General features: G+C 41.4%; 1 protein-coding gene across 4 annotated transcripts in view; it reads right to left on the reverse strand.

Annotated features, from left to right (window-relative positions):
• Positions 1 to 2,899: 2,899 nt before the first annotated feature.
• Positions 2,900 to 18,595, reverse strand: part of RASGRF2 (Ras protein specific guanine nucleotide releasing factor 2) — a 246,104-nt gene continuing 230,408 nt past the window's right edge. For all 4 annotated transcript variants that reach the window (XM_043464746.1, XM_043464747.1, XM_043464748.1 and 1 more), the window contains 5 exons: positions 17,324 to 17,521; positions 12,534 to 12,613; positions 11,078 to 11,195; positions 10,436 to 10,504; positions 2,900 to 7,486 (listed from right to left, as the gene is read on the reverse strand). In XM_043464746.1, coding sequence (XP_043320681.1) covers positions 7,394 to 7,486; positions 10,436 to 10,504; positions 11,078 to 11,195; positions 12,534 to 12,613; positions 17,324 to 17,521 — 558 coding nt within the window. In that variant the 3' untranslated portion in view covers positions 2,900 to 7,393. The remainder of the gene's footprint in view (positions 7,487 to 10,435; positions 10,505 to 11,077; positions 11,196 to 12,533; positions 12,614 to 17,323; positions 17,522 to 18,595) is intronic.

Genomic DNA, 18,595 nt, shown 5'->3' on the forward strand with positions numbered 1-18,595 from the left:
GCGTTGGGAGTGGGAGGACCGCGGGAAAACTGCTGCACCTATTTGGAAATTTGTTCCTATCTTCCCTCAGGAGCCCATCCCTGGGTCCCTGGTTAGCTGTGGAGAATGGTCCTTTCTCTCCGGGACCCTCGCCTCTCCCCTCCAAGCTGAGAAAGACATCTAAAGCTCCCTCCAGTTTCTAATCACATTCTGAACCAGGAACCAGGGCATCTCCTTCCAACTAGTTATCTGGGGATTGGATTCAGGGGCAATCACCCTTCTCTTCTGGATCAGGTCATCTGAAGTAGATTGCTAGACCATACACTTTGTATCCACACCAGCTTAATTTACTACCAGAAGGTCCCGCAGGCCATCACTCTGTTTAAAAATAGCCCTCCTTGGAACATCCACTGCAAACCGGAAAGGTTGACTGTAAATAGCATTGACCCACCAGCACTTTGGAGCACAGCCTGCATTTCAGAGGGAGCTGCCCAGGCGTCTGGTGATGGTCACGTACCCAGCTTCTATGTCCAGGTGCACATCACCAGCTGACTCCTTTCCCTTCCTCCTCAGGACCCAAGCCATGCGAGGAGGGGATGATGGAGCAGGTCATGGAGCCCAGAAATAACCTCCCACCCAGAGAGGTTCTCTTTCAGAGCCTCCACCTCTTTCAAATTGGGTCAAAAGCAAAAGCAAATATTTTACCTTTGCATGGGGGTACTGACTGGGAGAGTGCCTCAGAGGGCCCGCTGGGGCTGGAAGGGTTCTTGATTTAGGGGTGGTTGTATGAGTGTACACACGTGTAAAAATTCCTCAAGCTGTACACTTAAGATTCAAGCACTTTACTGTGTATTGGTCTCAGTTAACATATATGCTATCATTGTAACCTACCGTACAAGTGATACCCTTTTTGCATGTGATATGTTATACTCACATATTTTCTAGGTTCTCCTATGTTATCTCATTGAACAATTGCAGATTGGGACCCACCAAACTGATTGCATGATCCTGTAAAGAGTTAGAGCTCCCAGTTTTCACATTTTGTCCTAACAGACCATAGTCCCTCCTGCTCCCCTGGCAGAAGAGGCAGCAAGTTAGAGGTCTGTGGGGCTGACCAAACTGTTTCATGGCAGTTCAGGCACCAGGTGAAATAAATCCAGTGAGCCTGAAACACCCCAGATCCCAGATGCAGAGAATGGTGAGGCTTTTGAAAAGCATGGAGATATAGAATTTAAAAGATGGTGGTTACAATGAGAAACCGCTCTTTTTATTTTTTTTTTCCAATTCCTTACTAGAGGACATTTACCCTCCACCTACCCACCCCATGGGTTTCCGAGGTGGCTCAGCAGCACAGAAACCACCTGCAATACAGGAGACACAGGAGACGTGCGTTCAATCCCTATGTTGGGAAGATCCCCTGGAGGAGGGCGTAGCAAACCACTCCAGTATTCTTGCCTGGAGAATCCCATGGACAGAGGAGCCGGGTGGGCTGCAGTCCATGGGGTCACAAAGAGTTGGACACGACTGAAACAACTTAGCATGCTCGCATGCACCCACCCCATGCCTTACCTCAACTCCTCATCTGTTACAGTGTAATTTTATGTTAGTAAGGTCAGAAGAGAAATTGGGCTATTTTTGAGAAAAATGTGTGGCACCCTTCTTTTGAGGGCCTAGTTATCCTCCCACTTATGATAAAGGTGGGGTGATGAAGTGGCCACCTCCATAGATGACTCAACAGATATCCCAGATTTCTGAAAATTCTTCGAATTATGATCTCTGTCATAGGCCACATACTCCCGTCTCATCTTCACCAATTCCCTTCAAAGTTCAGGGCTAGTGGCCAGGTGTTCACTTGGCTAGTTCATGTCATAGGGATGGGAACAGAAGTGAAGTGTGTAAGTGCCCTATTACTTGCTATAAAGGAAATCTCCTGTTGTGGGCTTATTCTCTTTTCTGTCCCTGAATCTGGCTAGAGCCTGAATGTATTAATAACAGGACCCAGACTTGACCAGCAGGCAAGGTCAACGCCATGAGGAATGGCCAAGTAACAAAATGAAAGGAACCTGGGTTCCCAAATCCCTACCAGGCCGATTGCTCATTTCAGAAGTGGAAAAGGGAGCCAATGAGACAGAAGGACCCACATTCTCCCTTTTCTCAGTTTTCTCTTGGACTCAACAGCTGCATCATATTTCCTTCAGCTCTAAACATTAGGACAACTTCATCTACTGGACCAAAGTGAAGTATTTTCATATATATTATTCCATGGAGCCACTGCAGTTATTCTAGGGGCAGATATGAGGCTTTCATTTTAAATGAGGAACACAGCCTCAGACCTCCATCTCTAACCTCAGTAGCTCTTCTCTCCACAGCCTGTTCATGAGCTGCCACTGGGTGAACAGAGCTCTTTGGAGAGTAATGAGTTCTGTGAGCCCGGAGGTATTCAAACCTGGGCTGGTGAAGGCATGGGAGAGCTGTAAACCCTGGGAAGACAGTGGGGCTAGATGACCTTTCATGCCATCTTTGCGTGCATGCTCAGTTGTGTCCGACTCTTTGAGACCTCATGGACTTTGGCCCACTGTCCAAGCTTTAGCCCAAGCTCCTCTGTCCATGGAATTTTTCAAGCAAGAATCCTGGAGTCAGTTGCCATTTCCTCCTCCAGGGGATCTTCCCGACGCAGGGATCGAACCTGCATCTCTTGAGTCTCCTGCATGGGCAGGTGAATTCTTCACTATTAGTGCCACCTAGGAAGCCCGAGATCCTTCAAATTCTCTGATATTTTAGTACCTGAAACATGGCTTCTTCTAAACCTTTTCCTCCCTGAACTTTAGAAGTAAAAGAATATCTGAAGGAGCCCACAGAAGACAATATAGAAAAATGCTGAAGCAATCAAATGAGACTAAGGAGATTTTGGAGAATTTGAGAAAGGCAAAGTTTAATTTGCATACAGGCATAACCCACACCTCACCTGGCAAGTGTTAGGCCAGCACAAACCCCTCTGTCGGAGTCACAGATGTCAGCAGGTTTGCAAAGTAACTGGACACAAACAATATAGTTCTCCAAGTAATACATGGGTTTGTCCATCACACACACAAATAACAAACAAATACACTTAAATCCTCTGCAAAAGAGAGATGAGGATGGTAATCAAATTACCTCACATTTGGACAGCACTTTACAGTCGGATCCACTCTGTCCTCATGACAGTCCTGTGAGGTAGGCAGCACAGGAATCACTCTTAACTCCATTTCACAGATGAGGAAACTGAGGATCAGAGAGGTTTCAGCACTGGCCTAAGGTTTCCCAGCTTTAGCTGGGTAGATCTGAACCTAGGGCTAGGATGCCTAGTCCAGTGCTCTTTCACAACTGCCTTTCCAGAGAAAAATTAATGGTGGTGGAATAAGACAGTGGTTCAACATCATTTAGTAGAACTATTATTTTTCTTGAGCAAATGCAATCAAGTACAATCAAATCAACCCTAATGTTAACATCATGTGGTATGGTAGCCAAGGTGAATAATTTTCTGATCTTTCATGTATTTATACCTACCACAAGATGGTTGTTTTCTACTTTAGTTCCTCCCTGCCTTAATTTTAAGTCACTAACAGATCCCAAGAAATGACACTCTGATTAGATTTCATTGATTCAAGTCTTATTACCAGGGTTCACATAGTGGTGTCAGTAATCAAGTCATTAGTTAAAGCTACAATCTGTTGTCTTTCTGAAGTGAAAATGAATCTTATTCACGTATTCCTTCTGGCTGTGGACATTAGCACAGCTCTATTGTTTAGCCATAAATATTATCTTTTATACCATTTCAATAGCAGTAAAAATAATAAACTTCACAGGCTGGTTTTTAAAAAAATCTTATGGTTTAAAATGAAGGGAAAGTTGTTTTTTTTCCCCCCTCCAGGGGGAATAAAATCAACCTTTGAAAAGAAAAGCTAAATGAAATCCTTTATTTTAAAATAAAACTTAATTCTATTGGGAACAACCCCCCTACAGCATTACTTTTTTTAGTTAAGAATTTGAAAACAGTCCAATCATCGCTGACCCAAGGTCCTGTCTGGTTACAACACTGTGAGAAAAAAGAGGTCCATTATCACACACACTCCAAACTGGAACATCATGGATTTTTCTCTGCCAAGTCATTCAACATCTGTACTGAACTTTAATGAACAGTAATAGGGACTTGGGGTGAGAGTCAGTTGAAAATACTGCAACAGTAGGTTTGAATTTCCCTCTTTAAATTCCTTCAGAGAAACACTAAGGAAAACTGACAACATTCTACTTCATGCCTGAATCAGTCACATAATATATTGCCTTAAATAAGAGACTTGTCCCTGTAGCAAAACTGGATGTCTGAGTTAATCACCAAAGGCATCCCCTAAAATCCCCAAGATAATTTCATTGACTGTACAAAATGTGAGTATTCATCTGAAAGCATGAAATTGGATTTTACTTCTGATTTTCTAGGTTAATTTTGCAAGAATACAAATGTTCCCTACTTGGCTGTTAGAAGCTGACCTCCCATCTACTCATAGAAATGGGTCTCATGTAATGGAATACAAGCAGACCCAGCCAGGAGCGCTCATTCCAACCATTACACAAAGCTTGCAAGGCAGAAGAGGATGGGTGCTTTAAACAATCAAAAGGAAACCACAAATTGCTCTTGGGGCTTTTAAACGTGACCAAATTGAGCTTTTTAAAAATGCGCTTTCCTCTCCCAGCTGGCCCAGAAATGGTGCAGGTCATCAAAAGCAACTCTCTTGGAAGTGGGGTTCTCTCTTGTAGCTCCCTCAAGGCTTCAGACTCCAGGAAGCAGGAGGGGTGTGTAACTCGCAAAAAAAAGTACTTAAAGGGTCAGCAGAGACGACGGACAGTGCCCATAGTTGACCGCTAGGGGGCGCTCTTCCAACATTCTGCAGGAAATAGACCTGCCGGCTTTGTCACTAGCTGAGGAAAACCTGTATGCCAAAAGGGAAGGAGCATTTGGAAATTCCTCTAGTTCCTATTTTTCTCTAATAAGAATAGCTGCAGTGCCTTTGGAACCACTGGGTCATAGAATTAAGGGTCCAAACTTCCAGGGACAGTGCCCACAGAACCACACCCTCCCTTCTGGAAGACTCTGGAGAGTCCAAGGCCAGAGTCTGATACAACATTTCCAGGTGTTGTTCTGCCTGAAACTGCTGTGTGTGTGGTCTTTTCACTGATTTGTCCTGGTTTTTGTTCACTTTCAAAACTGTGTCTTTGCACCAAGAAAGTTAACCTTTACTTTCTTATTCTTTTGCAAGGCTTTGAGGTGCTTGGTGTAACTAATACATATTAGTTCAAACTTTGTTTCTGAACACTGAGAAAAAAAATGATAAGTTATTCATTGTTAGGATCCAAAGAACTCATGCTTCTTATCATGCATCAAGATGCATCAACTTTTTATTTGAAACTAAAGAGAAAAAACAAGCAACTTTAAAAAAAAAAAAAAAAAAGAAAGAAAAATTAAGCATCCATAAGTCACCCTCCTTGAGTTTAGAGCTAGCCTGTTAGCTAATATGAGCTATTGAAAATATTTTTGGAATGGTCTTCAAATATTATAAATATTTCTTTTTTTACTTACTTGATATTTCACTATATAGTTATGTACAGAGATGGCCATGCAGGAAAAATGTACATTCTCCACCTCTGTGGGATATTATCAATTCCACTGGGTCTTATGAGCCAGCAAGTTGAATTTATTAGTCAGCTGTCAGCTCTGACAACATAATTAAAGTGCAAAGAGAGAAAGCAGCCAAACAGATCAATTTTTTTCAATGTCAGCATTGATATGCTTCATGCCTCTAAGAAATAATGCCAGATGCAATAGGCTCAGGTAACAATATCTTTTCTCTTCTTTGAAAGCAGAGGTCTCCCTGAGAAGAGAAGAGGGAGGTAAACATGAGATAGCCCTATTTCTTCAACAACCAACAATCCTGGGGAAATCACAGTCACTTTCCCAGCCTAGGGTAGGAGGACGAACCCCTGCATTTGGTTTTCTGACACAAGAGCTCATGAGTGGTTGGGCCCATTTCTCATATACTTACAAAATTTTCACTCAGAAATGTCTCAAAATTTAAAAACAAAGATGACTGGAAAAGAACTGTCTACTAATAGCACATGGAAGGGTGGATTTAAAAAAAAAGTCCCACTAAATCAGGGGTCCCCAGCCTCCAGGGTCTAATGCCTGATGATCTTTGGTGGGGCTGATGTAATAACAATAGAAATAAAGTGCACAATAAATGTAATGCACGTAATCACTCTGAAACCAACTGCCCTCCCCCCGCCCCAGTCTGTGGAAAAATGGTCTTCCATGAAACCTGTCCCTGGTGCCACAAAGGTTGGGGGCCGCTGCACTAGACAACTTTAAAAAAAGACAAGTAATGTTCATAGTGAGCCTAAGCATGGTTTGTGTAAATCAGAACAGATTCCCACATAACCAAGGGGCTGGGGGGGAATGAACACAAGCTCAGAAAGGCGCAGAGATGATTTTTTAAGTGTATCTTTTCACTTAGCATTGAGACCCACTCTTCCCCTCGGTGGCCTTCTGTTGTATTCCACAGTTTTGTTCGTGAGGCGCCTGGGCATCTTTTTGCAAAGCCTGCACCCGCCTCTCCAACGGCATCGACTTCCTGAACTGCACAGCCTCAGGAGGAAGTCCCCCCGTGGCCGGACTCTTTGGGGGCACAGCTATTGAGTCCTAAGTTATGGAAGTGTCACATACAAATCCATGGGGCTTCCAACATGTCTTTCCTGTCCTGTTGCCTAAAGGCTGAAAGGGCAGTTTCAGAACATGCCATTCCTCCAGTATAAATATTTATGATGCACTGAGAACCATGCACATGCTGAGGATTGAAATTGCTCATGTGTCGGCCCGTCCCCCCAGAGACAGCCTCGGCGCTTCTGGAAGCCTGGAACAAAGGAAATGTAAGAGAAGCAGTTAAATCCTAGGAGAAAACTGGGAGGTGCCCCAGGCCAGTGAAGTGCCAGCGAAACATCACAAGCCTTTTCCATGGACCTTTATCCCTGAGTTCTTAACAGAAGACGGGGCACAATTTGAAATTCCCCTTCTTACCTGCTGCATTAAAATGGCTACCAGCACCTCCCAGCTTATACTCCCTCATGCAGATACGCCCTCAGCTTTACCCAACACCACTCTCTTCAGCTTCCCACCCAAGTCTGAAGCATCTGTCCTTGATCCCAACCAGCTGGGCTTCCCTGGCTGGAGACAGAATTCTGGTTTGGCTCCGTCATCTTTGGGACACAAAGGAGACTGGCTTTGTCTCCAAGCCCCTGTCCTCTCAGCACTGCGGGAGGCGTGGCATGCACAGTTCTGTCCACTCTGCTTTCCATGAAAATTCCACGGACTCGGGGCAAGGTCGGATCGTCAAGCAGGGAGCCGAGGTTCAATTTTTAGTGACAGCTCATACAGCGTATCTTCATCTATGATGAGGGCTTTGTCAAGCAAGTACTGAGTGACCTGGAGAAGAAAGGGATATCCCCGCTTTGAGTTCCTTCACAGCACCAGAGGTACATTTTCTGAATGGAGCCTGACACAATTCAACATTTTCTTCCAAGTGCCGAAATACTTTATGTAACTAAAAGACATTAGGAATATATTCTGACTGTATAAAAAAAAATCTCTGGTCCCCTCTTAACTCCCTACCCTAGGCACTGCCCTCAAGCAGCATCACTGTTATCAGTTGGCTTGTATTCTCCCGGATATTTTTTAGTATCTTTCCAGACATCACCAGGTACTTACAGAAATCATTTTTCCTCTAATACGTGGTATCACAAGGGTACATTTTATTCCGCTTTCATCAGACTAGAAGATGTGGGGTGCTCCTCCTGTCACACAAGGAGCTCTCACTGCTCTGCTGTATCACGGGTGTGACATACCAGAGTTTATTTAATGGTCTCATATTGATGGCTTGCCATCAATATTTCACTATGACACAGAGTTACAGTGAAGTCCTTGTTAGCATACTCCCTAGTGCTCACATGTGAATGGTTCCACACCAGAAATGAAATGAAAGGACAGGGAAATGAACATGTTAGAACAGGTTCTAAACAGAAAAAAATATCTCTTTATTTTTACTGAGATACAGCAGATGTAAGTAAAATGAATACTTTGATTAGTTTTGACAAAAGTAAATACCCATGTAACTTATATATCTGGAGGAAGAAATAGCAACCCACTCCAGTATTTTTTCTTGGGAAATCCTATGGACGGAGGAGCCTAGAGGGCTACAGTTCACGGGGTTGCAAAGAGTTGGACACGACTTGACGACTAAACAACAAGAACCAAGCTGCATATATAGCATGCTAGAGAATAATTTCATCACCCCAGAAAGTTCCCTCATGCAGCTTCCCACTCAACCTACTGCCAGAAGCAATCACTGCTCTGATTTCTATCACCTGTGTTAGTTCTGTCTGCTCTAGAACTTCATGTAAGTGGAACCACACAGCATGTACTCTTCTGGGTCTGGTTTCTTTTACTCTGCATTATGTGCTGAGATTCATCTATGTTGTGGTGTGTTTCACCGGTTATCATCTTCGACTGCTGAGTAGTGGGTCCACTGTATAGATACACCACAATTTGTTTATCCATTCATCTATTTATGGACACCTGGGCTATTTCCAATTTTTGGCTATTATTAAGAAATGCTATAAACATTTTATGTGAAACTTTTTGTGAGCATGTTTTCACTTCCCCCTTGGATAAATACCTGGGTCATAAGGTATTTAAGTTAAATATGCATATTTAACATTTTCAGAAACCTCCAAAGAGGTTGTACCATGTTACTCTCACCAGCAATGTATGAGAATTCTGGTTACTTGGTATATCAATTTTTAATTAAAAAAAATAATAAAATAACCTCCAAAACTGTTGTGCCTATAGTACATGAGAGTATCTGTTATAACTAATGTTTGCTGTTAACAATATTTTAAAAATATGTCTATCTGATAAGCTGATAATGATGCTTCGTAATTTGTATTTTTCTTATTAATGAAGTCGAGCATTCTCCAAATATGTATTGGACATTTTTGTTTCTTCTTCTGTGAATCACCTGTTTATAGCTTTGTCAATATTGAGTTGTTTATGATTTTTCTTATAGATTTATAGGAACACTTTTCTTTAATTTATAGGAATAATTTTATTCTGTATCTTTTTTATGTTACAAACACTGTCTCCTAGTCTACTGCTTGTACTCTGACTTTTTAAACAATCGCCCTTTGTCAAATAGAAGTTTTAGATTTTGATTCAGCAAACTTTATCAACCTCATCTTTTATAGCTTTCGCATTCTGTGTTTAAGAAGGTCTTTCAAATCCAAAGATCATGAATATTTTGTCCTATATTATTTTATCAAAATAATGTAATGTTTATTTTTATAATAAAGTAGTGAATTCATCTGGAATTTATTTTTTGAATAGGATAAGATGGAGAGCCAAAATCCCTCTTTCATTTACACAATGGTCAGCTTCTTTCTGTCACTTTCTTTAAATGTCTCCTTTATCCCATATTAAGTTCTCATATAGACAAAATCTGCACCTGGACTTTATCCCACTCCACTGAGTTTGTATTCCTCTGCGAAGACAGCCCTCTTCTATTCACCGCAGTTAGTGTCTGTATCTGGTAGGCAAGGCTCTCCCTTACTCTTCTTATTTTTCAAAAAGTTCTTTTTTTTTTTTTGCCTATCAAAGCTTCCTTATGAGTTTCATAATAAGTATGTCAAGTTCCATGAAATAACAGGGATGATGAGCTGTGTGTTAAATGGGAATCTTCTATCCTACCATCTCAATTTTTCTGTAAAGCTAAAATGATTCTAAAAAATAACATCTATTACAAAATTTTAAAAGAAGGAAGAAGAGAGGAAAGGAAAGGAAGAAAGAAAAAGGTAATAAACATCAATTATTGTTGGGATGGAGAGAAGAAGGGGATAAAGACGTGAGATGAATCTTGGAAGATGAGTAGGGATCACATAATCCAAGATTTCTAGGACATATCAGGATTGTTTCTTTTTTCTTTCCTTAGCCTAAGAGCAAAGAGAAGCCAATAAAATATTTTAAGCAAGGGGCAAGCAACTCCCACTGTGTGTTTCAGAGGGTCCTATTTGGCTGTAAATTTGTAGAATGGATTTGCATTCGGTACACCAGGTGCCAGATATTGGTAGCTTGGACCAGGGGTGGTGGTGGTGGTGTGGACAGCTTCACAAGATATAAAATAGATAGAGTTTGATGATGAATTGATATTCTTTTTGCTATCTTTCTTGTTTTTCTTAATCAGAGTTACCAAAGGTTTGTCTGTCTTTTTGGTCTTTTCTTTGAGTTAGCTTTTGGTATTTTTTACCTACTCTACTGCTGTTTCCAATGAATTAACTTCCACTTTTTTCTTCTTTAAATTCCCTGACAAGCATACACGATTACCTTTGGCTGATGATCGATTCGATAGGAAGTCTGCTGGAACTGGCGTATCTCTCTGATGATGTGTGATATCTGACGGAGAAACAACAGAAGCAAAGCATAAGCACTGCCCTGTGTTGCAGCAAAGTTTTCTGGGAGCCTGTCCCAGAGGAGTCAGCCCCTTACTCCATCCAGTGAGGTGTCTGGAGCCCTGCTCCATCATGACCTAGCCCTAGGGCTTTTTTGCCTTCAATGAGCCACAAGAAACGCTACTAGCAAGAAGATACTGAATTCCCAATCAGGGAGACAGCTGGCATGGGGTATCCTCAGGTGGCAAGCATGGGGCGTTAGAGTCCATGGGCTCCTCGCTTCAAACCTAGTGCTCAGAACCCAGCCGTCCAGCAAGAAGCCTTCAGCATCTGTCTGTCACTGCTCAGCCTCAGAAAGTCATCCCTGGGGCTTTATTCCCCACCCTCTTTGTCTAGACTGCTAGCTGAAAGAGGACTGTGAAAATCTCCTGAATCAGCCAACATCGGGTATCAGACCCAGTGTCGGATAAAAAGGTCAAGGTGAAAAAGTAAATGGTCACTCTTCCGTGACATCGCCTCTTCTCTATAAGCCACTCAGGTCACCGAGACAGGCTGATTACATGAAACGCGAACCCACCATTCTCATCTTGGAGAAATTGACGAGGCCTTCCTCAGTAAAGTTTGGTGTTCCTTCTTCAATGAACGCCAGGTCGGTCAGGTACATCCCCAGATAAGGAACAGCAGGGGGGTTACAACTGAAAGACCAAGAGGCACCGTTCGCAAGCTCATCCAACAGGTGTCCACCCACCTCCCCAGTTTCAACAGGAAGCAGCTGTGCTGCTCCCCTCCTGAAGAAAAGAAGTCTTTTTTTTTTTTTTTGAAAAGAAGTCTTTTAAGTCCATGTTCAGAAGCATGCTCATGATATGCAGAGGTTTAAGTATGTCTTACAATAGAGTATGATACAAAATTACAGCTCATGCTTTACTATGTGTTTGAGACAATGGTACATCAAACAGCAGGATGTCTTACAGACAAATACAAAACATCTGCTAACGGGACTTGCTTGTAGCATTTGCCTGCAGTGCTTGCCAACTGGCCACACCGTTGGAGATATAAAAGCATGTAGGAAAACCCATACCCTCACCTCATTAAAGTGCAAACATTCAACCTTGAAGAAGTGGGTGGAAAAATCAATGTGATTAAAACTTGTAAAACTTGCTTTCTGTTTTAGTTAGTATTTAAATGCTTTAGAAGGTATAGACTTAATATCACACCTGCACACTAAAGTGAGACCTTCTTGGTTTGGAAGGTGCATTCTTGGAGTCTAGAGGTTGAGAACATGGCCTTCTAATCCAGGCAGAACTGAGTTTGAGTCCCCACTTGCCTACTTACTAAGTGGTGGCGGGCAAACTCTCTGAACTGCAGTTTCCTTGTCTGTGAAAGGGAGACAATGAAACTTTTATCTCTAGTTTGCTGTGAGGCTTAAACAAAATACATCAAGCACTTAGCATAGAGTCTATCGTTTATTCAATCTTCAGTTAATAGTTCTTATCCTATTGTGGTTGTTACTTTAAATCTTTCTTTCAGCCATGACATCACAGGACAAAATTTTCCAGAGTAAGTGAAGTACGTGTGGCAGGTCATAAGAAAACAAACTGCAGAAGGATATACTCTGTTCTCCCTTCCCCCCTCCTCCCTCTGTCTGAAGAATGAGAAAATGATCCAGCAATAAAAAGCGAAAAATAAAAAACAAAAGCAATAGGGACTGGAATATTCAAATAAAGAATCACAGGGAATCACTGTGTTTAGATTAGGAAATACCAAATAAAGAAACTTTTTATAGTAAAAGATGGTAAAAGATTTACTATGGCGACATTTTCTTATTTGGAATGCTCTGCAGACCATGAGTATATCCATAAGACACTTACTGTACGCGTGGTATTCCAAATGAAAAGGAAAATCAGAAAACCACCTGGATGATGGAAGTTGTGTCCCATTTGTTTTTCTTTCCAAAGAAAAGTATGAGGTAGGTCACTATTTGTATACTATAAAAATACTTCTGAATTATGAATAATTTAACAAAATAGACATACTTTTTAAGGGTTTCTCTGAGATTTTTAAATCTTCCTTCAGACGAAACAGTCTTCTGAAGCTTGTCCATGAGAGCTTTTGTCTAGAAGGAAACAAATAACAGTATATCATGAAAATACCCCTATGGTTTGATACGGTGGTGAGTTACCGAAAGTTGCTCAATTGTCTTCTACAGTGGCAGGTATGATACCTTTGCCAGACTATCATGATGTGATATGATTTTCAAAGTATGGAGATGTACTTAAATTTCATTTGTTAAAAAAGAACATGTGATGATAGTAACTCATTTTTTTATACATTTAAAAGAGAGAAAATGTATAGAAAAGAAAAATTGTAACGCACAGAAAACTTAGGAACTTAAAGACCTGGAAAGAATATACTGAACAGGGGATCTTAAAAGAGAGGCCCTGTGTCAGGGGGTTTTCATGATCAATCTTTCTGACTGTTAATTTCCAAGTCATCAAAGCACATATTATATTGCTTGGCTGCGGACTGACCAATACCCTCTACTCCAAATCCTTTGTGTTCATCTTCGTCAATTTATTAGAAAAGAATAATTGATATTTACCAAGAAATAAAGTTGCTGATAACATTGGTCTAGAGTTTCTTCTATGTACCTGGGAGAATGGTAGGGTGGCCCTTGGAGATGATAATACCCACTCACGGTATTACCCACATCCAGGTAGCTTTGCTAGGAGAAGCATCTGGAATGAAGCCAAGACTTAGGCTCCTCAGGCAACCCTGTCTCAGTCCAGAGAGGAGCTGCAAGGCCCCACGAGAGCTTCCAGAGTGACTCCAAGGGCCACCTTCCCATCCTGGTTCCTGAGGGCTCTGAGAAAAGACAGCCAGCATGGCTTGAACAGGGGTGGAGGGTTGGGGGGGTTGGGCAGGCCTCCTGGCTGGCCCCTGGCTGGCCCTCCCTCAAAGCAGCTGCAGAAATAACAGTCCTACAGCCACAGACCAAATCTGGTGGGCTTCAGAGAACATATTCTACCAGGCCTCTTGGATTTCTCCCAGACTAGACTCAGATCAGCAGAAAAGACAGCTACACAGCTGGTGATGTTAACAAGTGTCCAAAGCAGGGCATATCTGCAACCAGGCCCTGCCTATGACAGGTCTGAGGCACTGGGTCCTCGAGGATAGCCCATTATTCACACGAAAGATGCTTTGAGTGATCTATATATGTGACCAAGATGGTAAGTTCTATTTAATGTCTCTACAGGTAATATATTCAAATTTAAAAAACTAATTTCAACATTAGCCTTATCATCTCTATTCCATAGTCAGTTCAGTTATTCCTAACCTTGCATCCTGCCAAAGATATGAATATCGCTTAAGTTAACCACAGTGAAGGCCTAAAGAAGATTTAACAAGGTGCCAACTTCAGAGGAAAAAAGAATCAGGATGCAGAAAAGAATAGGCAGAGGAGTGACCTGCTGACCCTGATGAAGTGAGGCATGTATGACAAGATAATAGGCTCTGGGCATCCAGCACCCAATGGCTGAGGCAATCACTGCCTTAGAGGGAGGCAAAACCCAGCCATGACAAAGGCATCAGTGTCCAGGTTTTGGATTCTGACATAGCTGTTTGAAGCCTATTTAAAAAATAGTATTCTAATACCCATTTATCATAAAATCTCTCAAAAACTATGAAGAGAGGGTAGCTTCCTCAACTTTATAAAAAAGCATTTACAAAAAAACATATAATTAACATTGTTCTTAATGGTGAAAAACTGAAAGCTTTCACCCCAAGGTCGAGAACACGAAAGAATGTTCTTTCTTACTATCATAGTCAACGTAGCATTGGAAAGTCTAGCCAGAGCAAGAAGGCAAGTAAAGGAAATAAAAGGTATACAAGTTGGAAATAAACAACTGACATAACTGCCTATGTAGAAAATCCCATGGAATCTATAGAAAAGCCCCAAGGACTAACGTGAGTACAGGTATAAGAACAGTGGAAAATCAATTATATTTGTATATACTAACAATGAATACATGGAAACCCAAGTTAAAACCACAATTACATTTAAAATATCTCCAATGAAAACAAAGTATTTAGGCATAAGTCTAATGAAACATATACAGGACTTATATGTTGAAGATTTCAAAATGTTGATTTAAGAATTCAAAGAAAATCTAAAGAGTAGTGAGAAATACTGTGTTTATGGACTGGAAGAGTTAATATAGTAAAGATGTCAATTCTCCCCAAATTGACTGATTTAATGGAATTCCAATGGAAATCTCAGCAAAGTTTTTAAGACACAGTTTTGACTCTAAAATGTATATGAAGGTTACAGCATCTACGGTAGCTAAAATTTTGTAAGAGAAGAATAAAGGGGAAAGAGTCTAGAAAGAACTCAAATCTCAAAGATAAAAAAACCCAAGGAACCTAATTAAAAACTGATCTGAAGACATGAACAGACATTTTGTTGAAGATGCAAACAAGCACATGAAAAGATGTTTACCAATATTAGCTGTTAGGAAACGCAAATTAAAACAATGATGAAATATCAAAATGGCTAAAATTAAAAATAGTGACAGCACCAAGTGCTGACAAGAATGTAGAGAAACTGATTCATTCATACCTTCTTGAGAGGAATGTAAAATGGTACAACCTCTCTAGAAAAGCGTCTGGCAGTTTCTTACGAAACTTAATGCACAATTACCATATGATCTAGCGACTGCACTCTATGGCATTTATCCCAGAGACATGAAACGTTATAGTCACACAAAACCTATACATGAATATTCATAGTAGCTTCATTTGTAATAGCTAAAACTAAAAACAACCCAGATGTTCTTCAAGGGGTGAATGGTTAAATCAAATAAGGAACTAAGTACTGATATGTGTAACAACTTGAACAGATAGCAAAGGAATTACGCTGAATAAAAAAAAAAAGGCAATCTCAAAATGTCATATACTCTATGATTCCATTTATATAACATTTTTAAAATGACAAAATTATAGAGATGGAAAACAGATCTGTGGTTGCCAGGAGTTAGGGAGCGACAGGGAGGAAGATGGCTGTGACTATAAGGGTGGCAGGAGGTATCCTGGGGACAGAACTCTTCAATATCTTGACTGTAGTGAATCTACCCCTGTAATAAAGGCACATAAAACTAAACACACGCATATACACACACACACAAGTACTGGTGGAACAGATGAAGTCTGAATAAGGCTGGTGGATGGTACCAATGGTTAATTTTGTGTTTGTGATACTGTCTGTAGTTACACAAGATGTAACCATTGGGGGACACTGGGTGGAGGGTGGAGGGTGGAGGGAATTTCTACTATTTCTTACAATTGCATATGAACCTACAAAGATCTCAACGTTAAAAGTTTTTTTTTTTTTAAACAGTTTTTATAAAAGCTATGGATATTATTTGCAAGGTCCAGGCTTTTTTCATAGAAGAAGAGTCTGCTAGTTTTAGGGACCAAATTTGGGATTCTCAAAGCACTCCATTTTTACTAAGGAATGGTGGGGAAGGGAATAAGAGAGATGGTTTAGGCTTGGTTTCTTGCTACACAGGGAGGAACTTAAAAGGCTTGGAGAGGGAATAGAAGATAGAGTAAGAAGTGGTGTCTCTGAGAGGGGCTTGAACCCTCAGAAGGAGCAACAGAAACCAGATAGTTTTGAGGAAATGTCAGCAGAATATATGCTCTTCTTCCTGCCTGAAACCCTGGACGTGGGCACCCTGAAGATGCCCCTCACCAACTCGAGGTGGTCACAACAAGGTGGGCATAGTGATCTGTTGGAAAAGGATATGCAGAGAGGCCCTGGCAAGACACCTCTAGCCTCTGGTACCCACAGAACATAGAGGAGCCTAGAAAATTCCCCCAACACCCTTTGAGAGGGTCAAACGAGTTATTTATTAATAGTAAAGAAGAGTTAGCCTGCCCACCAGGGATCAGCAAGGGGAAGGGCAGCCTGTAGTAGAGGTGATACACACCCCGTCTCAGAGAATCAGCAGAGCCAGTGAGAGCTGAGGTGAGATCAGCCAAGCTCCCTGGGTACAATAACCACACCATGTTCCTGATGGGGTAGGCTTGCCTTCTGAACACCAGGCACAGGCCATTCACAGTGCCTTGTACCCAACGACTAATCAGTCAGAGACTACAGCAGGAAACCAGTGGGGGCACACAGCCTTCCATGAGCCCAGAGAAGCCCTCCCCAACACCCAACATCCACTGACACCCATGGCGAAGACCAGGAGGCAAATGGTGATGTCACTTGAATCTTCAAATTATCTGAATGAAAGCAAAAAGCATGAACAAGCTGAGTCCAATTAAAATACAATTAAGAAAGTTATATCCCTTCACATCCACGTCATTATGCAACAACTTGACTAAAAGAATGACAAATAAAAAGGTGAACACAGAGGCCCTCGGTCCCTGGTCTTTGGCCCTAAGGTACTTGTACCTTTACTTTGAGGGACAAAGAATGGATCCAGAGACATCACTGTGCCCACCCAGAGTCAATGTGCCCTCCCTAAATAATTCAGTGAACAGCTCCTAACTGTCAACCACAGTGTCTGAAGATGTCCCCAAATATGTTATAATGAAATATTTTGATTTGTATTTTTTCCCCTAAATTAACCATTTAGAAATGTGCATAAGAGGAATCAATTAAGTGGTAAGAACACAGTAATCACCCATGTTGGCACCTTTCTTTGCCAACAGAGCTGCTCATTTCAGCTAATTATTTCCTAATCAGCAATATTTATCTTGGCTCTGGTCTCCCAGACTCTCCTCCTCCCGGCAGTGGGAGGTGTCGCCCGCTGGCGCTCACCTGCTTGGACACCTTGGCCCAGGTTTTCTTCAGCCGGTAGATGGCACTTCTGTTTAAGGCTGAGGTGATTTCCAGCACGCCGTTGTAGTTGTGCAGGCACCGGCAGATGTCCGCCACCGCCACCCACTTCTCAATTGTATTGGCTCGGGAGGTGACATCCGCGTAATTCATGATCTGGGAGGCCACCAGGTTACTCATCTGAGACAATGGAAAAGCCAAGAGAGGCCAGCTAAGAGCCAAAGCCATTCATGCAGGCACAATACCTGAATCCCCTACAGAAATGTCGGGAAAGCGAGTGTCAAGGGATGCGAGATCGTGGTCCATTTTTTCTTTTTTTTTTGAGGGGCTTAACTGAGTTTTATTTTCTCAGTGAAATATATTAATTTGTAAGTGTTTAATAATGTATATTTTCCTCAGGAGGAGGTACAACAGAATTTGCCCTGAGTGAACTGACAAATACATATTTGCAATTTCTCCTTTGGGACATGGTCTGTTGTAGATACCAACCAGATTCTGAAGAGACTAAAGTCTGTAATAATAACATTATTATTATTAACATTATTAACAATAATCATTCTCATTCTGTGAGTGAAGAGAGGAGTTGTTTGGGATCAGCTTGTTGGGGGAAGAGGTGATTTTGTTAATCAGTAATTTTGATGAAGAAGTCATTTCCAATAATTATTGAAAGAAAGGCATAGGATGAGCTATTCCCCTGAGGAATGGCAGCCTTTGCAGACCAGAGGTTTCACTTCTTGGGGCCTCTTCCCATGTTCCCTGGGTCCCAACAACATGGGGATAGTCACTCTAGGAAGCCTCAGCCATCACAGAGAAAGAAAACACATTTTCCTCCAATCAAATCAAACACTTAACCTACCAACTCTCAAACCAGAAATGCATGGTGCAGGGGAAAAGAACATTTTCAACTTCTTGCCGAATTTTTTTTCCACCAGCAGTGAAAGAGACCTACAGTTTCAAAGCTAAGTGCTGTAATTCTATTAGTTAAAGCCAAGAGAAAAAAAGAGGCAGCTTAAGAAGCTCAAGATTTAGAAAATGGAAAGGAAAAGGATAGAATAGGATTGATAACAAACAAGGGGAATATAAGATCCATAATCTCCTATCCATACACTAAATCTGATGAGTATACCTATTCTTTGATAATCCCATAGGTATTTTAGGTCATGGGCTTCCCAAGTGGCTCAGTGATAAAAAAAGAAAAGAAAAGAAAAGAAAAAAATCCACCTGCCAAAGCAGGACATGTACGTTCAATCCTGG

The sequence above is a fragment of the Cervus canadensis genome, chromosome 4, assembly GCF_019320065.1.
Source record: "Cervus canadensis isolate Bull #8, Minnesota chromosome 4, ASM1932006v1, whole genome shotgun sequence".
Classification (NCBI taxonomy): Eukaryota; Metazoa; Chordata; class Mammalia; order Artiodactyla; family Cervidae; genus Cervus; species Cervus canadensis.